At 45.5% G+C, this 24,400-nt stretch overlaps 2 protein-coding genes across 4 annotated transcripts in view; one reads left to right on the top strand and one right to left on the bottom strand.

Moving 5' to 3' along the window:
- The first annotated feature begins 690 nt into the window (after window positions 1-690).
- On the top strand, window positions 691-23,548 carry Stan (protocadherin-like wing polarity protein stan). Of its 2 annotated transcripts, none has more exons than XM_070664857.1 (16): window positions 691-1,034; window positions 9,900-10,466; window positions 10,644-11,205; window positions 11,290-11,567; window positions 11,930-12,643; window positions 12,781-13,621; window positions 13,757-17,059; window positions 17,191-17,809; window positions 17,936-18,302; window positions 18,384-18,599; window positions 18,826-19,398; window positions 19,574-19,985; window positions 20,077-20,314; window positions 20,426-20,743; window positions 20,862-21,453; window positions 22,329-23,548. In XM_070664857.1, the coding sequence occupies exons 2-16, from the start codon at window positions 10,024-10,026 to the stop codon at window positions 22,357-22,359; spliced, it is 9,507 nt and encodes a 3,168-aa protein (XP_070520958.1). In that variant the 5' UTR covers window positions 691-1,034; window positions 9,900-10,023; the 3' UTR covers window positions 22,360-23,548. The 2 variants fall into 2 exon arrangements, with proteins under 2 accessions (XP_070520958.1, XP_070520957.1); XM_070664856.1 differs by having other exon boundaries at window positions 19,574-20,000.
- An 82-nt stretch (window positions 23,549-23,630) lies between these two features.
- The window catches only part of Spg (dedicator of cytokinesis spg), a 44,981-nt gene continuing 44,211 nt past the window's right edge, over window positions 23,631-24,400 (bottom strand). For both annotated transcript variants that reach the window (XM_070664858.1, XM_070664859.1), the window contains one exon: window positions 23,631-24,397. In XM_070664858.1, coding sequence (XP_070520959.1) covers window positions 24,236-24,397 — 162 coding nt within the window. In that variant the 3' untranslated portion in view covers window positions 23,631-24,235. The remainder of the gene's footprint in view (window positions 24,398-24,400) is intronic.

Raw genomic sequence — 24,400 nt, 5'->3', positions numbered from 1 at the left:
GACCCTTTTCCCTACGGCTGCATGTCATTTCGAGTCACGGCGTGTTACTGATCCGCCGAGACTCGATCGGACGCGGCAAAGAAGCGCACGCGATCGGCCCTACGGCGGTTACAGTCGCAATTGTGCGCACACACGCACGCACGCAACGCACAAACGCACTAACACGCAAAAAGGAGTGAACGTGCTCGCAGGGCCGACGTCGAAGCGGAGTACAAGCGATTCCCTCGCTGAATAAACTTTGTAATTAAATCTTATATGTATGCCTTATCACGTGAAACAAAATTATTTGGAATCTAGAAATGCCGCGTTGGTTTATATTACCTAGAAAGGCCGTATTTAATAATTATCTGGCAACGTAAAAATTAATTATTAAAATACCGGGTATTAATCGTAATTCTAAATTTAATCGCATAAAATCGCGGAGCGCAAATTGCGTGAGAACACTCGAACGAATTATATTTTATTAACATTATACTAAACTCAGAAAGAAATATTGTCACTTTTGGACAGGATCATAAATTGATGATACTCCCAACGATTAATTTAATTAACTCACATTTATTGTTGAAAAAAAAAAAAAAAAGAAAAAAATATATACATAAAACAATTGCAAAATTAAATATCTAGCTTTAAAAGTAATTAATATTTCTCTTTTGCAGTCAGACCAAAGGTCGAAGGAGACCAGTTCAAGGGACGGGACCGAAGACGAAGGGCTTCGGGTCCCTCGCCTACGTCACCGGTCGCGCGTACAGGTGTGAGCGCGCGCACGCGCGCGCGCGTGTAGGCGCGGAGTGGAGCGGACCGGCCGAGCGGAGTCAAGCGGACAAACGGTGGCGGCACTCAGTCGCAACGCTGACGGTGTATCGCGCGGAGTGCGAGTTTCCCTTCGCTCGCGCGAACTTTTCCTCCCGTGCACGCGACGAGCGAAGGCGGGTGCGCTTTATTCGAGTGACACCTGGATACTTGGCGACTTGGACCTGCGATATTTCTTTCAACGAGGAGATGTGACCGACGCCGGCGACCTTGGCGGGACGGTGAGTAATCTAACCTCCGCGACGCTCCTCGTCCTCTTCCGCGCCGCCTACACGCGTGTATACGCGCGAAGAGCCTCGTCTTCTTCTTCTTCTTTTTCTGCCTTGGTGTCGTCACTTGTTCCCTCGCTTTGCCTTCTGTTCTGCGAACGCTTTCCCACGGGAAAAGTGACCTTTTAATTGCCACGCCGGTAGCCGGTTAACGAACCGAGCCTCATTAACGTCGAGATCTTCCCGCGTGGGCTTTTCCGCCGACGGAAACGCGCGCTGTCAATCGATGACAGGTCGTGGCCTGCAATTCGCTCGATGAGAGAGACTATACTCTTGTAAATATATTTGTAATTAAAAACTGCGGGAAATGTGAGGTATTTGAGATTTTATTGTTTGACAAAAGCCGACAGGTTAAACGCTTTTGAATTGAATTTTAATTATTGAAATGGAATATGTTTTGCGATTTGAGGGAATTTATTAAAGAAAGTGTGTTGTATCAATTTTAATTTGACGATTATAATCTTGCGATATTATTCTCTGACTTTGATATAAAATATACACGTTTGCTGTAAAATATTTATTTTACAGTAGAAATAATTGAAGAAAGAAAATTAATTAAAATAGAGTTGAATTACTGGTTAAAATAAATTGCAAATTTATTTTAATTATTTATTTAAATGATTTTTATCAGCTTTATTATCAATATAAAAATAATTTAAAAAAATCGAGAAAAAATAAAGCAAGATTTAAGAAATCTTATTGCATACGATTACGTGTGTTTAAATTATTTTCACTGCTGGTCAACCGAAATCTTTCTATAAAGTCGAGGTAAAAGTTCCGAAAGAGCCTCGGCAAGATCTCACCCCAAGATGAGACGCGCGGGGTGTCCCGGGGGAAATCCGATTCGGGGAAGACCTAAAACGAAAGGCCTGTGCAAAAGCGTCGGGGGAGAAAGCCTCCCCCGGCACAACACGCGTTGCGACGCGTGCGTTCCTCGGGCGAGCGAATCAATATTTGGAGGGTAGGCGTCCCGACGAACGGCGTCGAGGCCGACGGAACGTGAGTCACTCACCCCTGCCCGAGAAAGATAGAACGAAGCCAAGCGAAAGGGGGCTGCTGACCTCTCTTTCGTCCCCTTTTTCTCGCGTCCGACGGCGCAGCAGCCCTCGTTACGAAACCCGTTGTTTCTCGCAGACACGAGAGCCACTCGTCTATTCTTATTTTTACTCCCGCGTTACAATTTTAGCTTCATCGAGTCCCTTTAAAGATTTTTTTTTTTTTCTACTATGCTGTGACATAGTTAAGATAAATTCATTACTTTTATTAACTGCATTAATTTTGCTTTTAATTTCTTTTTAATTAATCAAGTATATAACGCTTGTTCAATATAAATTCTGAATGATATAAATGAAACTTATCTAAGCTGTTAAGCATTAAATTTTTGCGTATCTAAAAGTGTTATTATTAATAGTTTAATTAGATGACGAGATAATTCGAAAATCAAATTCGGAAGTTCTTTAAAGTATATGAAGATCCAATAGGCTCGAGACGTTTCGTGTCCGGTGATTACATTTATCCGTCGGGCCTTCCACTGGAATTTTTCTCGATTCGTTGCATGCGGACGTCTTTAATTGAGACACTCGGATTTTCGGGTGCCCTGGTCGGGCTATCAGCCACCCGTTATGAGCGTGCTGACGCTAATTTACAAGCAGGCTCCGCGGGAGCGTGAAACGCGCCGAGTACGTGCGAGCCTAAGTAAACCCGTTCGTGCGAGGGACGCTCACGTATGCATGCACGTATATACATATATGCGATGGGAACAGGTTCCATAAAACCGAGCGTTCGTTCTTCCGTGGAGCTCTTATCCACGCCGGGCATCTCCGTGCATCGCGCGCCCATCGATACGGGCCACCGCTTTAGGAATCACGCTGGATATTTTCGGTTTCGAAACGACTCCAGATAATCTCGAGATACCGGTGCACGTCGTACATAAACCCGATCGGGTCGGCGAGACATCGAGGACTTGTCGTCGGGTTTCTCGAGAGATGATAAAAGAGTCAGAAAAACGGGGGAAAAATCTCCGACGATTATCGTCCCATTTTTCCTTCACGCCGCGTTACGTCTAGTATCAATTATTAATTTCTTTATAATCTGTTCGATCTGAAAAAAGGGTCGAATTGAATCGAAGAAATAGAAAAAGAACGCAATTTTGCGCCAAATAGATTCACAATTTTTATTCTTACAACAGCTGTAGGATCTCCGCGATTTATTTCCGCGGTAATGAACTCGATCTCAACCCCCCGCGTGGGGTCGAAACAACGCCGGTGTAGGAGATCGAAGACCGCCGAAACGACACCCTGCCCTCGCCGGCGCCGGTGATATCGATGCGTGTTCCGCGAGGCGCCGTCGCGCTAGCCGGCGAAATGAGCAGACCGGCGGTCGTGTGGTACCCGCGTCGCGAATCGATTCCGATCGGCGCGGGTCTCCGCTTCACGCCCAGGATCCCGTTTCTGGCCCACGGTAACGAGCGAGACGAATACGCTAGCCTGGCGATTCCCTTTTCTCCGACCTTACCGTTACGCGAATATGGTTTTGCACTCGCCCCGTAACGGTTGCGCATTGTAGACGCCGTGGAAATAAAGAGATTTCCTTCACCGGGTATCGCCGTGTCGCCGTGAAAGAATGCCGCGATCGGCCCCGAGTCTATGCCTTTTCCATGGTCCCCCTCCTGGTTTCCGCGCTGTCATTCGCACGTCTTTCCCGCCGACAATGAGAGGCGAGTTAACTTCGCCGCTGGAAGCCCAACGCTGGAAAATCACCCCGGCGATTGCGTTCATTAAGATCGTCAAGAATCCAAACACGGAATTATGGACGCTCCTCGATCGCGAGCCTATCCGTTCAGGATCGCGCGTTGAATTGTTATCGTACATTTAAATTAAAATATAAATTAAAATATAAATTAAAAATATAAATTTTTATGTATGTAATATCGAGTTTATCTTTGGGATAACGGTGCCCAGGAGTATTTGTTACAATTTAATTATTCGTTGGCACGTTCGGACAGGATTATCGCGGCTAAAAGGTACGAGGAGCGATTAATGACTTACAAGAGCGGTTAATGATTAATGGCTTGATGGGTCTAACGATAATGCGAGTTACGCATTAGATACGCCAACGCGCCGGCGGCTCGCGTGACTAGCCGCTCTTTACTTCTTTTCCTACGCGCGGATTTCCTTTTGTCAATCAAAATTAATGCGTAGGAGTGGGGAATAAATTTACGCGGGATCTGAAACCCCGGCGGGACTTCGACGTGCCGAGCACCATCGATTGCGTGACTCTCTAAATCGCCGCAATTTTTTTTTTTTTTTTTTCTTCTTTTTATTTCCCGGCGCCGAATAGAAAACTCTTCTGCTGTCGCTCTGTTTCTATTTTCCGTATCACTTTAAACGATATATTTTTCTCTAAATAAGATTTGTCGGAACGTTATTTAGACGAATACTTCAGCTTGAACGACGTACGTGCCGAGCGGGCCGGCGCGAACCGATCCGCAAGGATTCTCGAAGCCTCTCGTGACTCTCGTTCATCCTTTTCTCCGCGTCGCCGTTCGCGCGTAAAACACTCCATCGGCTACGATCTCGCGATCTCTTTCGCGTCGTTTCTCTCGTCGTTCGCGCGGCCGTTCGAGTGAACTCGCCCGCCGCGACGAGGACTCTCCTCGCAAGAACGGCGATCCTCGAGCTGAGTCGGGGTCCTCGGCTCGAGAGATCTCGCCGGTCCTCTCTTCGAGTCGCGACCTTGAGCGGGAACCACGTACACCGGTTATTGTAATAGCCAGGCTTGGGCCGTCCCTCGCGTGTTCGCGTTGATCGGGCGGACGGGACCAGCCGAGCCGGTGGTGGTTGCAGAAGAAAGTTGGCGGGCGATAGAGAACCGGTGGAAGAGAGAACGAGAGAGAAAAAGAGGAGCGTATACGAGCGAAGACGAAGGAAGAAGAAGCAGAGGCGGAGGGAGAGTCGCTGACACCGGCCGCCAAGAAGAGGACGCCTCTGGCGATTCATCAGAGTCGTCCGGGACGTTTTTTTTTTTTTTTTCCCCTCGATATAATCACCGGACCGATTCTTACCGATCCCTGCGTGCCTCGTACGTCCCGCAGTCGTAATGAGATGCGGCCCCGAAGGATTCTTTTCTCTTCCAGGCCGTTTATTACGGCGCGGGATCACTCGGGAGGATTATAAAAATTTTGCCCGGCGAAATTTCGCCTCGCGGAAAAGACGCCGTGCCCGCCGCTCGTGACGACGTTCTCGTCCACCGGAAAGATTATCGAGCACATCGAAGAACGCGTTACGTGCGGGGTATGCGAGATCGTTCGCAGGCCGTTCCGCCGACGAGATAGCGGAGGATACGATCGCGCGACGCGCACGCTTGAGAATCTCTTCCGCGTCGCATTCTTCGGCGCGGCAGGCCGGTCCATAAATCTGCGATCGTTCAGCGAGTTTCCTTTGAACGCGCTACGCGGATTATCCGCGGAAATAAACTGTATCTTTTCGCGGCGGGTAACGGAATCGACGGCTCTTCCTGCGAGAAAGACAGCGGGGAACCTCGGGTTCGCTTAACGCGGTTTTTTTTTTTCTTCTGCGACTTTTTGCACAGCTTTGTAATTATGAATACGCGTAAACAGGCCACTTATATTCTCCCGCTGGTAACTCGATAGGAGAAGTGTCGCTCATATTTTTATCGCCTTCCATTCTAATTGTAGTGCCAATATATTCTTTATAATTGCGACGAGAGTCTGGCTACCTTTTTCCTTTTCCGAAAGCTGATTCGTGGGTAAAGAGTACTTTTTGTCACCGCTGATGACAGACTGCTTTCGGTTATAGCCTCTCGGCGGCTCGATAATCGCGTAAATGTCCGGAAGGCCGGTCGCCCGCGCTTATATGTCTCTATTAAAACGGTGAAATCGCACCGTTTCTTCCGCGCCGGACCCGTCCGAGATAACAGGTTCAGGCTGATTCACCGAAACATCTCACGCCGACGCCGACGTTTCGAGGCCTGAAAGGATTTAGAGGAAGGCGCGCGAGATAATTGCCGGGACCGGATTCCACGACAAGTCGGAGGTTCTCCCGATGTAATTAATAGTTTCGCCGGTGGGCCAGCCAGTTTCATTTAATAACAAAACTACCCGCCCCTCGCGACCGCCCGAAAGGGCCAGAAATAATTTCGTGGAAAGTGTATCGTTCGCGCATCTGAAATTTTTTAACGAAGTTTCGGAGGAAATATTTTTAACAGACACAACCCGTTTATTCGTAAGAAATAATTTATTAGAAAGATTTTTATTTAATTACGTGTCGGGAAGATTATTAATATTTTAAATATTATATATTTATGTGCGGTTAAAAAAAAAAAATTGCGTTAATAATTATTAGAATTTTTGAGACGAGAAGCTGACGGCGCGTTAAAGGATCGATTGTTTGAAAGCCGCGAGAGATTTCCATACCTTCTACTATCTCACGAAGACATCGTCGTCGAACAGCCATCGGCTGAGGCACTTTTCGAGACGATCGAGAGATAACCACGCACCTGAGAGCTTTGGAAATCTGCTTGGTCGAGCGGAAAAATTAATGCTCTTACTCGGGTGGAAGATATCTGGACGGTAATGGTGCCTTAGCGGCGCAGATAACTGTAATATATAATATTTAATCTAGATGAATAAAGCTCCGGCGCTATGATTTCTTCTCTTATCTCGTCGCTCTGTGAAAAGTTCTCTTCTATTTAGAATCAATTTCGATTGAAGCGCGCGACCAACGATGAAATCCGCATGAATTCTTTTAACCCGATGTTCAACCTGCAGCGAAATCTCTTTATCAAACGCTTTTCGCGTAAATTATTTTTTTCCGATGATATAATTTGACGTGTGCTCTTTTTTTTTATTTCCCTCGAGTTTCCAGCGGATAGGCTGGAAACTCACGTCACGACGCGGGCCTGGAGGTTCGTTCGATTGGGTACCATGTACCAGTCGTGCGGATTCGAGAACCGGATCGGCTAGATCGCCCCGGGCGACTTGGAGGACGATCAGCCGATCCGGATCGGTGGGACTGGTACCGAGGTGAAGAAGTATCTATGGGCCATTTCTGCCGGCGCAGCTTTAACTTTAATCTCGATTTAACTCGCTTTTTATCTCCTTCTAATTCAAAGCACCGGAGCAGGAGAAAAAGCGGAGTCCGAACCGAGATTATCGCCGGGTCCATGTTGGTAGAAACGGTTGTTACAGCGCTAGTTCTTGGCCGGCTACGTGTGTCGTCGCGGTTCTCTCGCGAGGACTGGCCGAGCGGAATAATCCTCGCTGCCGCACAAAACGAGAGTATGAACCCCGCGAGCGGTGCCGCATCCTCACGCGATTGCACGGCACGTTAGATCGCGTCGTGAACTAAGTTTCTCGGATTCGATCCGCTCGACGAGCCGCACGCGAGATTCCTGGCGCTCCGCCGCTCGAACGTTCGCTCTTACGCTCGGATAGCGTTCGATGGAAGGACCTGGTGGCCGATTTAAAATATTTAAAATAGACGGAGGTTCTTAACTTGACATTTTGCGTTAGAGCATTTTGGAATGCGATAGGACTGTGGAATGGAAATTTAAAATTGCTGCGTAATCCATTAACCAACGTACCGTCGTTCTTCTTTCGTGGCACACTTGAAAAGTCACCGCGCCGACTTTATCGGCTTCGCCGGCGACGAGTCGGCTCGTACGAGACGCGACTCGCGGGTAGACTTGTTAGGAGTTAGTTGGAATACGTAGCGAGTCTCAAGAACATAAATCAACCAGGTGTATTATTGAATAGTGAGCGTCGAAGCGCTACGTTTGGAAATCTTGCGTCAAACGCGCCTGGGATTAAGACATCTGTGGATTTCGACGGTGTGTCGTAAAAAATTTAACGGCACCGCGATTGTTCCTCCGACTTTTTCCTCAGGTAGACAGCCCGGATCTTACACTTATCTTCTTAAAAAGTAAATCCCTCAGAGTAGCCCGTTTAATATCCCGAGGTGTTAAATTGAATTCCCAATCGCGTGTACGAGATTGAATGAAATAAGCGACCGGTATATTTATATCCGCAACTCCTCTTCGCATAGTTTACATATTCGCATTAATATCAAACCGGCTTTACATCGGGCGTTTGATGCTAAATATAATCTAGTTTTATCAGCGACATTGTTACACTAAGTGACACGATTAATAACCGGAAAAATGTTTTTTTTTTTTATTTAACGTTACTGGTGAATTTGTTTGACGTATTCTAGAAAAATTTATAAAAAGAAAATCATCCCGAATTGTTAATTAATTTAATCATTGCAATTTAACTTACTTTCCTTCTTTGAAATTTATTGAAAGAAAAGTTCAATTATTATTATTTTTATTTTTATAACTTTTGCTTGCGTGTGTAAAAGTTTGTAATGAACCGTTAGTGATTACGTTAATTAACACATCTTAATTTTTAATTGCTGGGATTATTTTTGTTTCTACGAAAATGAAAGGGAGTCACCGGCCTAATAGAGAAATAATTTTTTTCTCAAGACAACCTGGAATTATTGCGATAGCCGTAATTGAAGAAAGCATCTTTTCATCAAGGAGGGCAGATAATTATCTACTTTTCTTCGGCACGTTGACTTGCAGATCCCATTATCTATCTATTAATATAAAGAAAACATTGTATTTCGAATTGTACGAGAGATAGCGTGCGTGTGTGCTGCATAAGCAGGCAGATGTGCAACGAGGATCGCGATGAACTCTAGATAAAGATCGCAATTCTTCCGTTCTTCCGAGCGTGACAGCGGACGTAGCATTCCTGCATATTACCCCCACTATTGTTCTCAAAAGATGAGGATATGTGAAGGGCGTTAAAAAAAAAATTAATTTAAAAAAAAAATATATATTTATAAAAAATTCTCTCGTCTTAAACTTTTCTCGACATTTATTTTAGAAGTGGATATTATTAACACAGATAAAATTATTACTTTCTCACGTACCAGTCGCGGCACAATAAGAACAGTGATTATCATAATGAGCCAGCTAATTACTCCGCTCGACTTCGACCGACGCGGCTAAGAATCAACGATGATATCTCCCGCATATATTGTAATCGGAGAAATTCCTCTAGCGTCTCCGCCGCGCGAATTCCGTTGCTCGCGATCGACTTTCTCAAGAAAGTCGCACGCGCGAGCTGAAGCTGTCGAGCGTGGAGAAAAAAAAAAAAGGCCGAAGAAGGCCGTAAGAAGCGACGAAACGGTCGAATCGAGGCGGCGATGCGCTCGCAGACATGTAAATGCGTAATGCGAGAAAGAGAGGTCAACGGATCTCAAACATCCGACGAGAGACCGGTATCTTTGGGGCTACGGCGGCCGGAAGTAGTTCGTTTCCCACGTTTTGCACCGGCGAAGAAAGGTCGCTGCTCGCGCGAAAGGAAAACGCGCGCTTCGAAAACCGCCGTCCGGCGATTACGATACTTCTCGCGGCGATTACATACTTGCCGGGGCGAAATAAGGCGCAAGAACGAGGGCCATCCCGTCCTTATACACCGCCGACTCGTCGCGACCTGTCTTCCAGGTCCGAGTTAAAGACCACGCGCATGAACAAGAAGAAGTCCACGCGAGATTAATTCCAGCCGCGACGTCGTCCGGCGTGATCGCTATCATTCTTCGTGCTTCTACGATTCCGATACTCTGCGAGCTACCACGAAATGGTCACTTAAAACGAGTAGATAAATTACGCTTTTTGCATCACTGCTATCGGGAGCTCAATTTATTATTTTAATCGTAACGAGCTGCTCCGCGCAAGCGAGATCTTTTCTCAGCGAGAGATTTTACGACGGTGTTATCTTTTTTTCAGGTGACTCCCAGCCGCATTGAGTATCACGATCACGAAAAGTCCGCAAAGGCAGATGATTATGGGGCATGCAACAGAAGGAGGACAGCATAGGTCGCAGGGTAGCAGGGTTTAAGCGCGCGTCGCAATGGCGAGGTGGAGATGGATGCTGCTGATCCTGGCGACCGTCTGGACACTGGGCGACGGCTACCTGGCGGTGTTACCGTCCAGCACGCCCGTCGGCACCGTCGTCTTCGAGGCCGGAGTGCCGCAGCTGGGCGGTCGTCGTAAATACGAGGCGTCTAGCGAGCGCACTGCCTGGTTCGCCCGGAAGCTTCTCAAAGTTCATCCTCACACGGGCCGCGTGATCTTGGCGAAGACCCTTAGCTGCGATGGCCTCCAGTACCCGCGTGTTTTCACCTTCTACGTCGACTCGACGAGTTCCCGCCTCGGTAGGCCGACCATCGACTACTATAGCCTGCCACTTAGAATCCTAATAACCGGATGCGGCGGAGAGAACCGCGACCTGGCGGCCACCAGGGGCTGGATGGCGGAGACCCTGGCGTCTTACGCGATGCCCAGCACCGACAGGTTGGACTTCTTGTTTTATCTGGACTTTAAAATATTTTGCTGCGTAAAGTGAATATATAAAATTCTTTTTTTTTTTTTTTATTTAGCAAATTTTTTTTTTTACATATTGTAATAATTCATAAAAAAAGAAATCTAGTAATTTTAAAATTATAATTAATGATTTAATTACATCGATAGGTTTACCGAGGTTTGCTTGCGGACGTCACAATTGGTAGCAGCTCTTCGCGATTTTCTGCCTCAGACGGCATTGAAGGAATGCGAAACGAGATGGGGAGGGGTGGCAGATCCGAGATTCCTCGTGGAAGGTGCCGCTGGGGACTTGGTTTCCGCTGCCGAGCAGTGCCTAGTCGACCCGTTGTGGAAGGTCTCGGTCAGCATGAACCTGCGCTGCGCCGGCGATTCGCGGCTGACCGACGCCGAGCACCGGCTGAAGATAGTGTTTCACCACCGTCAGCTGGACGACACTGACCTCGGTAGGAGGGTAAGGCGGGAGCTAAAGAATCAGTCGCCGTATTTCGAACAGCCGCTCTACGTTGCCGCGGTGGAGGAGGAAAGAGAGCCGGGGGTATACGTAACTTCGGTGAGAGCTAGAGACCCCGAGAACGGCGCCGTACGGTACTCCATGAGCTCCCTGATAGACGCGAGATCGCAGGCGTTGCTGGCTCTCGACCCGGTGACCGGGCGAGTGACAACTCGCGCCAGCTTGGACAGAGAAAACGTCGACGTGCATTATTTTCGGGTGCGTATTTAGCTCTCGAAATAAATAAGAAGGAAAGATAAATGTATATTTTTTAATTGCAATTTCGGATCGTTTGCCGGACAGGTGTTGGCGGTGGACGACTCGTTCCCTCCGCGTACGGGCACCACGACTCTTCAAGTTAACGTGTTAGATGCAAATGATCACACGCCCAGCTTTGAGGGACCGGAGTACGACGCATCGGTGCGTGAAGGTGTTCCCGTGGGTTCCACGGTAATTACGGTTAAAGCCACGGACCAGGACACCGGAAGGAACGCCGAAGTGGAATACTCTATCGTGTCCATTACTGCGGGCGGTAGCACTACGCATACGGAGGATACGGCGACTTTCAGAATCGATCCCAGGTTAGTATTAGAAATATTCAAAGGATATTTGGTTGAAAAATAAGCATAGTTCTTTTAAGCTTACAGCAAAAGCCATTTTAATATTCTAAATTTCTAATTTCATGATTAAAAAAAGAGAGAAACATATGTATACAAGCTTTTAATTTTTACTTACTATTTAATGAATCGTTTTCTTTTTTTTTTTTTTTTTTTTTATTACTATCAGTAACATGAATAAAATGTAGAATATGTTTATTCTTTTCGTTCTTCTTTAACTTAGTTTCTATCGTTTGTGAGATCTTACGATAAAAAGAAATCTTTCATAAAATTGAATTAAATGTAACTTCACACGGTTTTTATACTTATATTCTTCTGTATTTTAGATCCGGCGTAGTGACTACGCGAACTGCACTCGACCGCGAGAAAACCGAGATTTACACGGTGGTGCTCAGCGTCACGGATCAAGCGACACCACCTTCAGCGCGACTTAGCACGAACGCGACCTTAATAGTGCGTGTGTTAGACGATAACGACAATTACCCTCAATTCACCGAGCGCACGTATTCGGCGGCTGTGCCAGAGGACTTGGACTACACGAGTAATCCGGTGATAGCTCGTATCAGAGCCGCGGATGCGGATGCTGGCGCAAATGCAGCCGTCCGCTACGCTATTATCGGCGGCAACACGCAGAACACTTTCTCGATCGATTCGATGAACGGCGACGTCGCCCTGGTGAAGCCGCTCGATTACGAGTCCACTAGGAGCTACAAGATCGTTATACGCGCTCAGGACGGGGGCTCACCCGCGCGTTCCAACACTACGCAGCTGCTCGTAATGGTCAGGGATGTAAACGACAACGCGCCGAGATTCTACACCAGCCATTTCCAGGAGTCGGTCTCGGAAAACGTGCCACTGGGATACTCGGTTCTGAGGGTGCAGGCGTACGACGCCGACGAAGGCAATAACGCGCTCATCAAATACTTCATCGGCGCGCGCGACTTCACCGGCGCCTCCACAGAAAACTTTCCTATCACCGTGAACGCGGAGACCGGCTGGATCTACACGACGAAGCAGTTGGATCGCGAACAATGTTCAAGGTAATTATTTTAACTGTTAAATTGGTTAAAATATGAATTTTTTTTTAATTTAAAAGAGAAAGCCAACGCGAATAAAAAATTCATTGATTAATTAACTTTTTACGCTCTTTAACGAGAGATTCTTGTTTTAATTTCAGATATCAATTCACCGTGATCGCGGAGGATTCTGGCGAGGAGCCAAAATCCGCGAGCGCAACGGTAATTCTTACCGTGACCGACGTGAATGACAACGATCCTTATTTCGAGCCGAAGAACTATGAGGCTGTAGTGTCCGAGGACGATCCGCCAGGCACTCCGGTCGCCTCCGTGACGGCCACCGATCCGGACGAAGACGCCAGGATTCATTATGAGATCACGGGCGGCAATACGCGTGGACGGTTCTCCATCGCGTCGCAGAACGGCCGTGGTCTTATCACCGTCGCTCAGCCGCTCGACTACAAGCAAGAGAAGCGATTTGTGCTGACGGTGACGGCGTCGGACAGCGGGGGCCGCACCGACACGGCGTTGGTTTACGTTAATGTGTCGGATGCCAACAACTTTTCACCTGTATTCGAGAACGCCCCGTACTCGGTCTCGGTGTTCGAAGACGCGCCGATCGGCGTGACCGTCTTGGTGGTAAGCGCCACCGACTCTGACGTTGGTAAGAACGCTCAGATCACGTACAGCCTGGCGACGGACAACGGCGAGCAGGCTGTTAGCGAGTTCACCATCAACCCACAGACTGGCGCGATTACCACGACGAAGGCGCTCGATCGCGAGCTGGTACCCTCGTACTTGCTGACAGTGACCGCTCGGGACGGCGGAGTGCCGTCGATGTCAGACACCACCGATGTAGAAATCTCAGTCACAGATGTAAATGACAACGCGCCGGTTTTCGAAGCGCCGCAGTATCAAGGCTCGATTCCTGAAGATGTTTTAGTGGGTACCAGTGTCCTGAGGGTATCAGCGACAGATGCGGATACCGATCTCAACGGTCGGGTAAGATCTATTTAATAAAAAAAATATATATATATTTATATATAACATAATTTGATAAACGAGCAATATAATATATTAAATTAAATTTAAAAAAATTTAAGTTTATAGAAATATTAAATTTGAATATAATTTTAGGTTCGATACGCTTTAGAAGACGACGGTGATGGTGCGTTTGCGATTGACTCTACGACAGGCATTATTAGGACTGCAAAACCACTGGACCGAGAATCAGTGGCACTTTACATTTTAAAAGCCGCTGCTATAGACCGCGGCTCGCCCGCACTCTCGTCTATCGTTCCCGTTACTGTGAAAATTGAGGACATCAACGATTCGCCACCCGCGTTCGAAAATGACAAGATCGTTCTTTATATCGCTGAGAATTCGCCGGTCGGTTCGACCGTCGGTGAAATCTACGCTCACGATCCGGACGAAGGCCCTAACGCGGTGGTGCAGTACAGTATTATCGGCGGCGAAGATTCTAATAGTTTCAGCTTGAACGTTCGCCAAGGTTCCGATCGCGCCGAATTAATCACTCTCGAAGAACTCGACTACGAGTCGCCGAAGAAGAGATTTGAACTTGTCGTGCGAGCCGCGTCGCCACCGCTTCGCTCAGATGCAGTAGTGCAGATTCTGGTGACCGATGTGAACGATAACGCACCGGTGCTCAAGGATTTTCAGATTATATTTAACAACTTCAAAGACTTTTTCCCGACCACGCCGATCGGCCGGATTCCAGCAGTAGACGCCGACGTGACGGATAATCTTGTCTACACCATCCTCGCCGGCAATAATGCGAATCTGATCGACCTCAACAGAACCACGGGCGAGATACGATTATCGCCTCAGCTCAACACTAATGTGCCGCGAGTGGCGACTATGGAAGTCGCCGTGACAGACGGCATCAACGAAGCGAAAGCCACAATGACGTTATCCGTGCGCCTGATCACCGACGAGATGCTACTGAATTCGATTACAGTGAGATTAGACGACATGACGGTGGAGGCGTTTCTCAGTCCTCTCCTCGGCTACTTTCTGGACGGCTTAGCGGCTATCATTCCGTGCCCGCGCGAGAATATCTTCCTCTTCAGCATCCAGGAAGACGCTAACGTGCACGGCAAGATTCTCAATGTGAGTTTTTCGGCACGCAGAGTCGAGCCGGGCTCGATCGACGAGTTCTACAGTCCGCAGTTTCTTCAGGAGCGAGTGTATCTTAACCGTGGTATTTTGGCGAGGCTTGCGACGGTCACCGTTCTACCTTTCGATGATAATCTCTGCGTTCGCGAGCCTTGTTTGAACTTCGAAGAATGCCTAACGGTGCTCAAGTTTGGTAATGCCTCCGGCTTCGCCAGCAGTGACACGGTTCTTTTCCGGCCTATTTATCCTGTAACCACGTTCGCGTGCAGATGCGCCCGCGGCTTCACCGGCAGCCGCGAGGCGTACATGTGCGACACCGAGGTAAACCTGTGCTATTCGAATCCTTGTTTGAATGGTGGAACTTGTCACAGACGAGAAGGCGGATATTCGTGCACTTGCCCGCCTGACTTTATTGGTGAGAATTGCGACATCTCGCTGGACCGCGACGTCTGCTCTCCCAGCACCTGCAAAGGCGGCTCCCAATGTACCGTCAAGAACACCGGAGGTTTTACTTGCGAAGGTTGCCCAGTATCCGCTTTGGAGAGCGTAACACCTCTCTGCGAGCTGAGAGCGCGCAGTTTTGGTTCAGCGACATTTCTTACCTTTGCCTCTCTTAAGCAGCGTCATCGTCTTCACCTCAGACTGAAGTTCGCCACCGAGTTAGCCGATGGCCTGCTTCTTTACAACGGCAGATATAATGAACGCCACGACTTTATCGCTCTCGAAATCGTGGATTCGCGCGTGCAGTTTAGTTTCTCTCTCGGCGACGAAGTGACGAGAGCGATGGCAAGCATCCCTGGCGGCGTCTCGGACGGCCGGTGGCACGAAGTGGTGGTCTCGTACATCAACCGGACAGTGACGATATCTCTGGACGACTGTGACGTCGCGCTCGCTCTAAAGCACGGAGAGAGACTGGGTCCGAGATGGACTTGTGCCGGTAGGAGCGAAAGAATTCTTGAAGACCGTTGCGGACTTGTCACCGAAACCTGCCACAGGTTTTTAGACCTGACCGGGCCATTGCAGTTAGGCGGCTTGCCAGCGATTCCGTCAAGCTTTCAGATTCGAAATAAAGATTACGTCGGATGCATCAGTGATCTTTACGTCGACCACGTTTTCGTCGACTTGAACTCATTCGTGGCCGACAACGGGACGAACGCCGGCTGCCCCGAGAAAACCGCCTTCTGCGCCTCCTCGCCCTGCAGGAACAACGGCAAGTGCCGCGAGATCTGGTCAGGTTTCGTGTGCGAGTGCGAGCACAACTTCGCGGGGCCTACCTGCGCCGAGGAGATCGGCGCGCCGTACGGTTTCCATGGCGACGGCATAATTGGCTTCAATCCATTGCTGCGACCTATTCAGCTACCGTGGACGACGGCTCTGAGTCTCCGAACTCGTACACGACGAGCGTTCGTCATGAGCGTACAGATCGGCCAGAACAGCTCAGTCCTACTGGACATCAGGGACGGTAAGCTGATCGTTTCGCTGGACGGTACCGACGTAATCCGAACTACTGGCACGGTTGCCGACGGCGAGTGGCATCGCGTGGAGATCGTCTGGCAAAGCGGCCACGTGTTTCTAGACACGGATTATCGCGAGCGACCCGTGATCGTACCGCTGCCAGCCAAACTGCAGGGCCTGTACGTCGGCAGAATTCTTGTAGGCGGTCCAGATCAAGCATCTAATATAGACTTGCCGTTCTTCGACGGTTGTCTACAGGACGTGCGAATCGGTACCAACCAGAGCGTTCTTCAGCGACCGACCGTTCAAGAGAATGTCGACGCCGGGTGTCCCTCCGAAACTCAGTGCAATTCAGAATGTCCTCAAGCGTCGGTTTGCATCGCTCAGTGGCGATCCAGTGAGTGCGTATGTGCGGCTGGCCGCGTCGGCCGTGACTGCGAACGCGTCTGCGACCTCGAGCCCTGCAACGACGCCAGCACCTGCATCGAAGACGCAACCGATGTCCGCCGCGGCTACCGATGCGAGTGCGATTCGGCCGATATATCCGGAGATTACTGTGAGACCAAGAGCGAGCAGCCCTGTCCAGCGACATGGTGGGGATCTCCGATTTGCGGACCTTGCCACTGTGACGAGAGCAAAGGCTACGACCCCGCTTGCAACAAAACCACCGGCGAATGTCACTGCAAGGAAAACCATTATCAGCCAAACGGACGAAAGGAATGCACACCGTGCGAGTGTTACACCACTGGAAGCTTTGGGCCTCGTTGCGACAGCGAGACCGGACAGTGCCGCTGCCGGACCGGAGTGATCGGTCGCTCCTGCACCGACTGCCCAAATCCTTATGCTGAGGTAAAGTAACGTGATATAAAATTTTAACTAACACTTGTGATATTTTTACAATTAATTTTTATTACGTTTCTTTTTAATTGTATTTAATTTTTTTTTTTTTTTTTTTTTTTTTTTTTTTTAATTTACTTTAGGTAACTCTGAGGGGGTGTGAGGTGGTTTATGATGGCTGCCCGAGGTCATATTCGGATGGCTTGTGGTGGCCGCGAACTCTTTTTGGATTGACGGCCATCGAAGATTGTCCCGGCACCGCCGAAGGCAAAACCTCGAGATCCTGCGACGACAAGCTGGGCGGCTGGCAACCGCCCGATCTCTTTAACTGCACTTCGGAAGCTTTCATTGAACAACGGCATCAACTAGCGGCTCTGGAGACTAAGGATCTTACATTAAATACGTACGTGGCTGTGAAGATGGCGAAAGATATTCACAGAGCGGTGAATATTACGAGAGAGATGTACGGAGCCGATCTTTTGGTGGCGGAATCTTTACTGGTGGCACTGCTACGTTACGAAGAAAGTTTGGTGGGCTTAAATCTAACTCACAGCCAAGACAAAGATTACGTTTCTCATTTAGTCGGCATAGCTGGAGCAATTCTTCAATCTAAATACAAAGAAAAATGGGAAAAAATAGCGGAACTTAACGGAGACAGTCCCGACAAAATTTTAGATGCTATGGCTAGATATTTGAAAACTTTAACAGCATCTCAACATGATACTTTTACTAGTCCCTTCGAAGTAGTCGACAATAACGTCGGTAAGTTAAAAAAAAATTTTTTTAATTTAAATTTTTTATTATTTTTAAAAATAATATATTAAAAAATTTTGACTAAAAGTATATAATTTTATTTTTATTATTAAATTATAATATTTTACATTTTAGTGCTGGGTTTAGACATCGTGACATCAGAAAGTCTCTTTGGTTACGAAACAGCCGAATATAAGGAAGATCTCAGTTTATCGACAACGAGGCCTACGGAAGCCGATCAGAAAGTTATTCTGCCCGATACTTCTGCATTTTTAAGCTCTTCAGCACACTTTGGTCCATCGATTAGCTTCCCCAAGTACAACAATTACATGGCTGATCCTAGTAGATTTGATCCGCATTCAAAGATTCAGGTGCCGCTGAATACGTTAGGTATTAAACCTCTTATGCAAGGCGAACTAAATGTTAGAAATAGTCATAACAATCGAAAGGCCGTGCTGAGTTATGTGCAATACAAAGAGCTCGGTGCTCTTTTGCCACAGAGGTACGTTAAAAAAATATTAATAAAATAAAATAAAGATATTTTGTTTAGTTCATTGTTTTAATAATGCCGTTTGAATTACAGATTTGATGACTCAGTGGCAGTCAGATGGGGAGTAGAAGTAGCAGTTGGTTCGCCTGTAATGACTGTTTCGGTGTTAGTTCCCTCGGAGGACGGCTACGAATCCTTGACAGGAATTCCTTTACAGTCACCGGTTCAAGTTAGACTTTGGCTTAATGAAAAGGATGATTTCAAAACCAGAACAAATCCACAATGCGTTCATTGGAGCACTGCGAGAGGGTAAGAAAATTGACATTTTGCAATAAAGTTTTAATTTTTATATTTAAAAAAATCGATCAAACATTTAAAACATTAAATTTGCCACAAATTATTTGTACAAAATTCGAATTTTATTCAATATTAATGACGATTTATAGTGATTTACATAAAATAATTTGTTAAATAATTAATAAATAAATAATATATAATAATAAATAAAAAATAATAAATAATTAATAAATTTCAGAGTTGGCGAATGGAGCCGAATGGGCTGTACGACGGAAATCGAAGCCGATATCTTATCTTTCGGTACCATTGTGAATTGCTCGTGTATGAAACTGTCCACTTTTGCCATATTGACGGATGTTCTTGATCTTGAATACGTTCCCGAGCCGTCCTTATTAGAAGATGTTACTAGCTACAGTGCTTTTTTGCTCGCTTTGCCACTGCTATTATCTGCTCTATTGATCCTGGCGTCGATTCGCGGCGGTAGCACCAACTCTAACAGCATCCACAAAAATCTAGTGTTATGTGTTTTTATTGCGGAAGTCCTGTATCTAATCGCGCTAAAAGCTAGAAATCCTCTCATCTCCAATGAGTTTCCGTGCAAGCTCACGGCAATAGGATTACACTACGCTTGGCTGAGCACTTTTGCTTGGACTCTCGTAAACTCCGTTCATCTCTATCGGATGCTGACAGAAATGAGAGACGTAAATCACGGCCAAATGGGATTTTATTACACTATGGGATACGGTCTGCCGGCTATCATCGTTGGGCTCACTATCGGCGTCAGAGCCGATCAATATGGAAATTTCTATTTGTAAGTTATCATCTAATTTTTAATATTTCTAAAAACGCTTTTATTTTTTAATAAAATCTATTATTGTAATCTTAAATAAACGTTTTATTTATTTGTTTGATAAAATATAATATAATATCGCGTTTTTAAATATAACTTTGCATATTTATACATACATTTTATCTTGACATTCCAGCTGCTGGCTATCCATTTACGAAACTGTAATATGGTCACTCATAGGGCCCATCTGTGTGTCCGTGTTGGTAAACGCTTGCATTCTCGTGATGTGCATTCGTGCAGCGTTTACTTTGAAAGAACACATTATGGGTTTTGGAAATTTACGAACGCTCTTATGGCTATCTGTCGCCTCTTTACCTTTGCTGGGATCAACATGGACTCTGGCAGTTCTAAATGCTTCAGAAAACTCGGCAATGTTGTCGTACCTCATGAGCGTGGCTATCGTAGTCCACGCAGCATTCAGTTTGATCGGATACTGCTTTATCAATGGCAGAGTGAGGCGAAACTTATATCAAAGTTTATTAAAATGTATTGGCAAGAAGACACCTTTATTAGAAGGAAGCATGGGCAACGGAAGCAGTAGTCAAAACGTAAACGGTCATTCGGTATATAATTAAAAATAAATTTTTTTATTACGAAAATAAAAATATGAATGTCTTAATACTGATGATTATATTTCAGCGTTCAGCATTAGCTTATGCTTCAACCTACAGCGGAGTGGAATCCGCGTGCAAAAGGGTTCACGTTGGCGTTTCAACGAGCAGTACAACTTCAAGAAGTACAAATAAAACAAGCTCAAGCCCGTATCGCAGTGACACACACTTAAGACATACGTCGACGTCCACGAGCAATTACAACAGCGATCGAGATCCGTATCTGTCATCGAGAAGTCATCGATCAGCATTACATTCTCGACAAGGTATGTGCAATTTTTAAAAACAGAAAAAAGTTTAATAACTGTTTTAATTTATTTTAATTTATTGAATTATTCTTAGAATTTTTTAATTGTCATGTAAAACGTTTCTAACAGAAACCACGGAGGTTCGAAATCAGCGCAGAGAATCAGAATCAGATTCCGACGGCTCACAGGCCGAAGTAGGTGGCAGGAGTTTGGATCTTGCAAGCTCGCATAGTTCCGACGAGGATGATGTTACGTCGAGGTCGCATAGAAACATGGGGGTATCCACACAGCAACACGTCGCCCACAGCTACTTACCGAACATTCACACCAATCCCACCGAACATTTAAACATACTTTGTTCGAATGCCGAGTTGTTTCCTAACATCAAACCGATCTATGCTCCACGGTGGAGCTCCCAATTACCAGAGGCGTATTTATCGGCAAATGGTGAAATTAACAAATAAAATAAAATTATATTAAATTTAATTAATATAAATTAAACTAAATTAAATGTATTATTTTCACATTTTATATCATAATTTTGCAACAATAATTTACATTACAGTGATAGACGTGCGCGACAGCCAATGGTCCGGAGGTACTATGTCGGACAACGAAATGGCTTCGAACAAGACCTCGAGTCCCAATCCGCTGCCATATCCGGATATGAGTTCGCCGCCGAAGAATCAGCCGGAGGAGAATTACTCGGAAGGCGAGGAAAAAGTGCATCATCTAGGCGAAAAGTATCTGTTCCCCTATACCGCCGAAGAGGACCATACTGTGTCGCCCACGCCGTACATGCTGTCTATGTCATCGCGTCTTCTTGCCTCCAGTATGAGCCACCACTCTCAGAATTCGAATCATGAGAACCTTAGTGGTTCCGAGCAACGTTACGGCAGTCTAAAACGCGGCCAAAGTTTGCATGGCTCTCAGCATGACAATCTTAGCGGCTCTGAGAGGTACGGCAGTCTGAAACGTGGCAAGATGGGTACCCCAACCGTCCTAGAGGACAGGCCAGAATACATTCTGCCGATGAGCGGCAGGATACTATCCAGTTCGTTGACCCATGATTTACAACACAGCAACGAGCTCGCGGCGCTTAGACAGCAACAACAGCAACAACAACAACAGTATGAGCAAACAATTACTGAGACTGAGTGAGTATTATTATAAATGTATATCATGCTTGAATTTGGGAGTTATTTTTTAATCGGTTATCGGATGGCTTTTTATTAAATAGACACAAAGTAGAGAGCTTGAAATAAAGTTTTACGTACGATGGATTTGGTGCTTAAGAGATAAATCAAAGATGTAAAGATAAATATAAATGAACATTTATAATTCCTAATGTTTGACTTCCCGTCAATACGTACCTTGAATTTCAATCGGCGATGGTAGCGAGGTGTTTTGGAATTTTTTTAGGTACTAAAACAAAATTTTAAAAAGGCAAACATAAGTGCAATTCTATCTAACACGGCTTTTTAAAGACATGATTCATGTAAAATGTTGTTAATGCAAAATTGACAAAGTTGTTGAAATAAAACAGCGTAGTCACGTTTGGATAAAAATAGAAACCTTTATATAAACGATTATCCAAGAAGTTCTTGCGTTCATTGACGTATAAAATAATTTACAAAAGGACAATACAAAGACGTCACATCCAGCGTATGTAAAAAAAAAAAAAAAAAAAAAGATGGGCGGCGGGTTAACATATTTAAGTTACGGTGATTCTTGATTTAGCGCAGTTTTACAACACTCCTTTTAATTCATTCTGGTTTTTCTTTGGTTTCCTGTATTTCTCCTTACGCAAAAGGTGGCATTGGAACGTTCTAACATAACTGTATCTTTTCTGTGATCCCTGCTTGCCCTGACGACTGTCGAATCATCAGCGAGGAGGTAAGCGAGCATGATATAAATTTACAAAATCGCCCTGCGAACCACAACGATTGTCTCTGTCGCTAAATACCCTCCGTTTTCTCGAAATATCGGCGGAAACTAGGCCGGAACTAATTGTAAATTGTCGCTGTTACAGGAAGGATACTAATGCGGAAACGTCCGTCTGACGAGGCCCGTGCCACGAACGAGAACAACGTACAAAGTAATTTACGCTTAGCTTAAGTGTCCAACGCGCAATAAAGACTCGAACGATCGTCGATATATATATTTTAAGAAACGGCCATGACTGTACTTACATACTTAGCCATATTAATTAGCATGTATGTGTGAGTGCCTGTTTATATATCGCATATGGAAGGTCCATCAGAGTAATCTTCGCTTTAAAGACAAGTAAGACGATCCTCACTAAAGTATATTCCAATGGGCTAATATAACATATATATGTATAATATATAATGCATTATAATATATTTACAATACATGTTATATTAAAAAAATCGACAGTTATCGCTTGCATCATTGGAAAATATTTCGTCATATTTATCCATTAGAAGAAATAGAATGCAAAGAGAAAAAAAAGTATATATATAAATCTCTCATAAAGCGTATTTTGCATACCAGTTTTTATACTCGAGATAAAAGACGTAGAAAATTACAGAGCAGAATCAACGTTTGAATCAATACCAAAATCACTCTGATTGACCCAACATGATAAATTGCGCTTGTTATTATTTTAACGTCGGAGCATCTCAGCTCCGACTTGCGAATCTCCGATTCTCGATGAACGATCGTTGCCGTTAATTAGCAACGATATTCAGAAAGATACGGAGGACGAAAATGATCTCCAATCATTAACGTACATTCATTAATCTCATTCCATCCTATTTTAAATTCTCCTTCTTGGAGCTCAGTATTGTGCAATGTATACATTCCACTGTCTATTTTCTCTCTCTCTTTCTCTCTCATGTACAGGATAATCCTTAATTGCATCGATACTTCGAAGAATGAAATTAGAGATCGAAATAAAAAATGTTATGATCGATTAAACAGTTCACGTTCAGACTTCACGTTCACATGACATTTTTTTTTTTTATTTAAGCTCTATATTCGCTCTTTGAAGTATTAACATAAATTAAGGATTATCCTGCACGTACATGTATAATTTTAGGTTTTAATTACCTTTTTATAGAAGTTTACAATCTTTCTCTTTATTTTATATATCATAAAAAAAAAAGAGCATAAATCGAAGCGTATAATGTTACGCCGCATTTTCCTGTACTTTTGTATATACACTCATACAAGACAAAGAGAAAAAAAAAACTGTGACAAAATACATAATTTATATATCCTTCAGTATCTTGGAGTAAGGTTTCTTTTTTCTCATAAACATACGCGGCTGAAAATTGACAATATCACTCCACATGGTGCGGAGATATCGTTGATTAAAAAATCACCTTTATTTTCTTGTCGAAAATATAAATAAATTACAAAATATAGTATGTCGGTATGGTATGTGGATCGATATACTAGGAAGAACTGCTTTTTTTTTTTTGTGACGTCGAAATATATGGATATATACCGCAATTCGATCGCCAATTACGTCCAGGGTCAATCCACCGAGAGAGACTTCTCGCCGGGCGTTCTCGGCGTTCAATCATTACGCATTTATCACCTAACCCCTCTATTTTTCTACAAAGGTACGCATGTACGCGAAGTGATACTGCCCGTTTCGTGTTACGTTCTGTAGTTCGATGTGGTTTCAGATTTGATTCGGCTTAATAGTTCGCTATCAGCTACGTGCGGAGTTGTATGTGCAATGTCGAGAATCGCAACGACGACAGATCCGAGTCCGTCTCTCCGCGTTAGACATGACGACGACGACAACGACAATGATGACAACGATGACAATCTTATCTTAAGTTACTATCTAAAAGAATCCGCCCGAAGGCGCGAGACAAATCGAATACAGGACCCGCGCTTGACCATAATGGCACATAGACATCACTAAATACTAACCGCTAGAGACTAGGGGAAATATCGTCACTACACGGTGCTCTCTGTGTCGGACGCCACAGAGAGCGTCTGCATCTTCGGCACGGAATAATTCTCCGAATGGCCCTGCGTTCTGTTGGATACTCTCTCCAGGGTTGAGGGGGCTGAAGGGGTGTCTTGATGAGCCTTGGGAGGAATTGGTGGAGGACTCACCTG

Source organism: Cardiocondyla obscurior, linkage group LG12, assembly GCF_019399895.1.
Source record: "Cardiocondyla obscurior isolate alpha-2009 linkage group LG12, Cobs3.1, whole genome shotgun sequence".
Taxonomy (NCBI): Eukaryota; Metazoa; Arthropoda; class Insecta; order Hymenoptera; family Formicidae; genus Cardiocondyla; species Cardiocondyla obscurior.
Note: the sequence above shows the minus strand (reverse complement) of the source record. Positions and strands in the feature narration are given on the sequence as shown.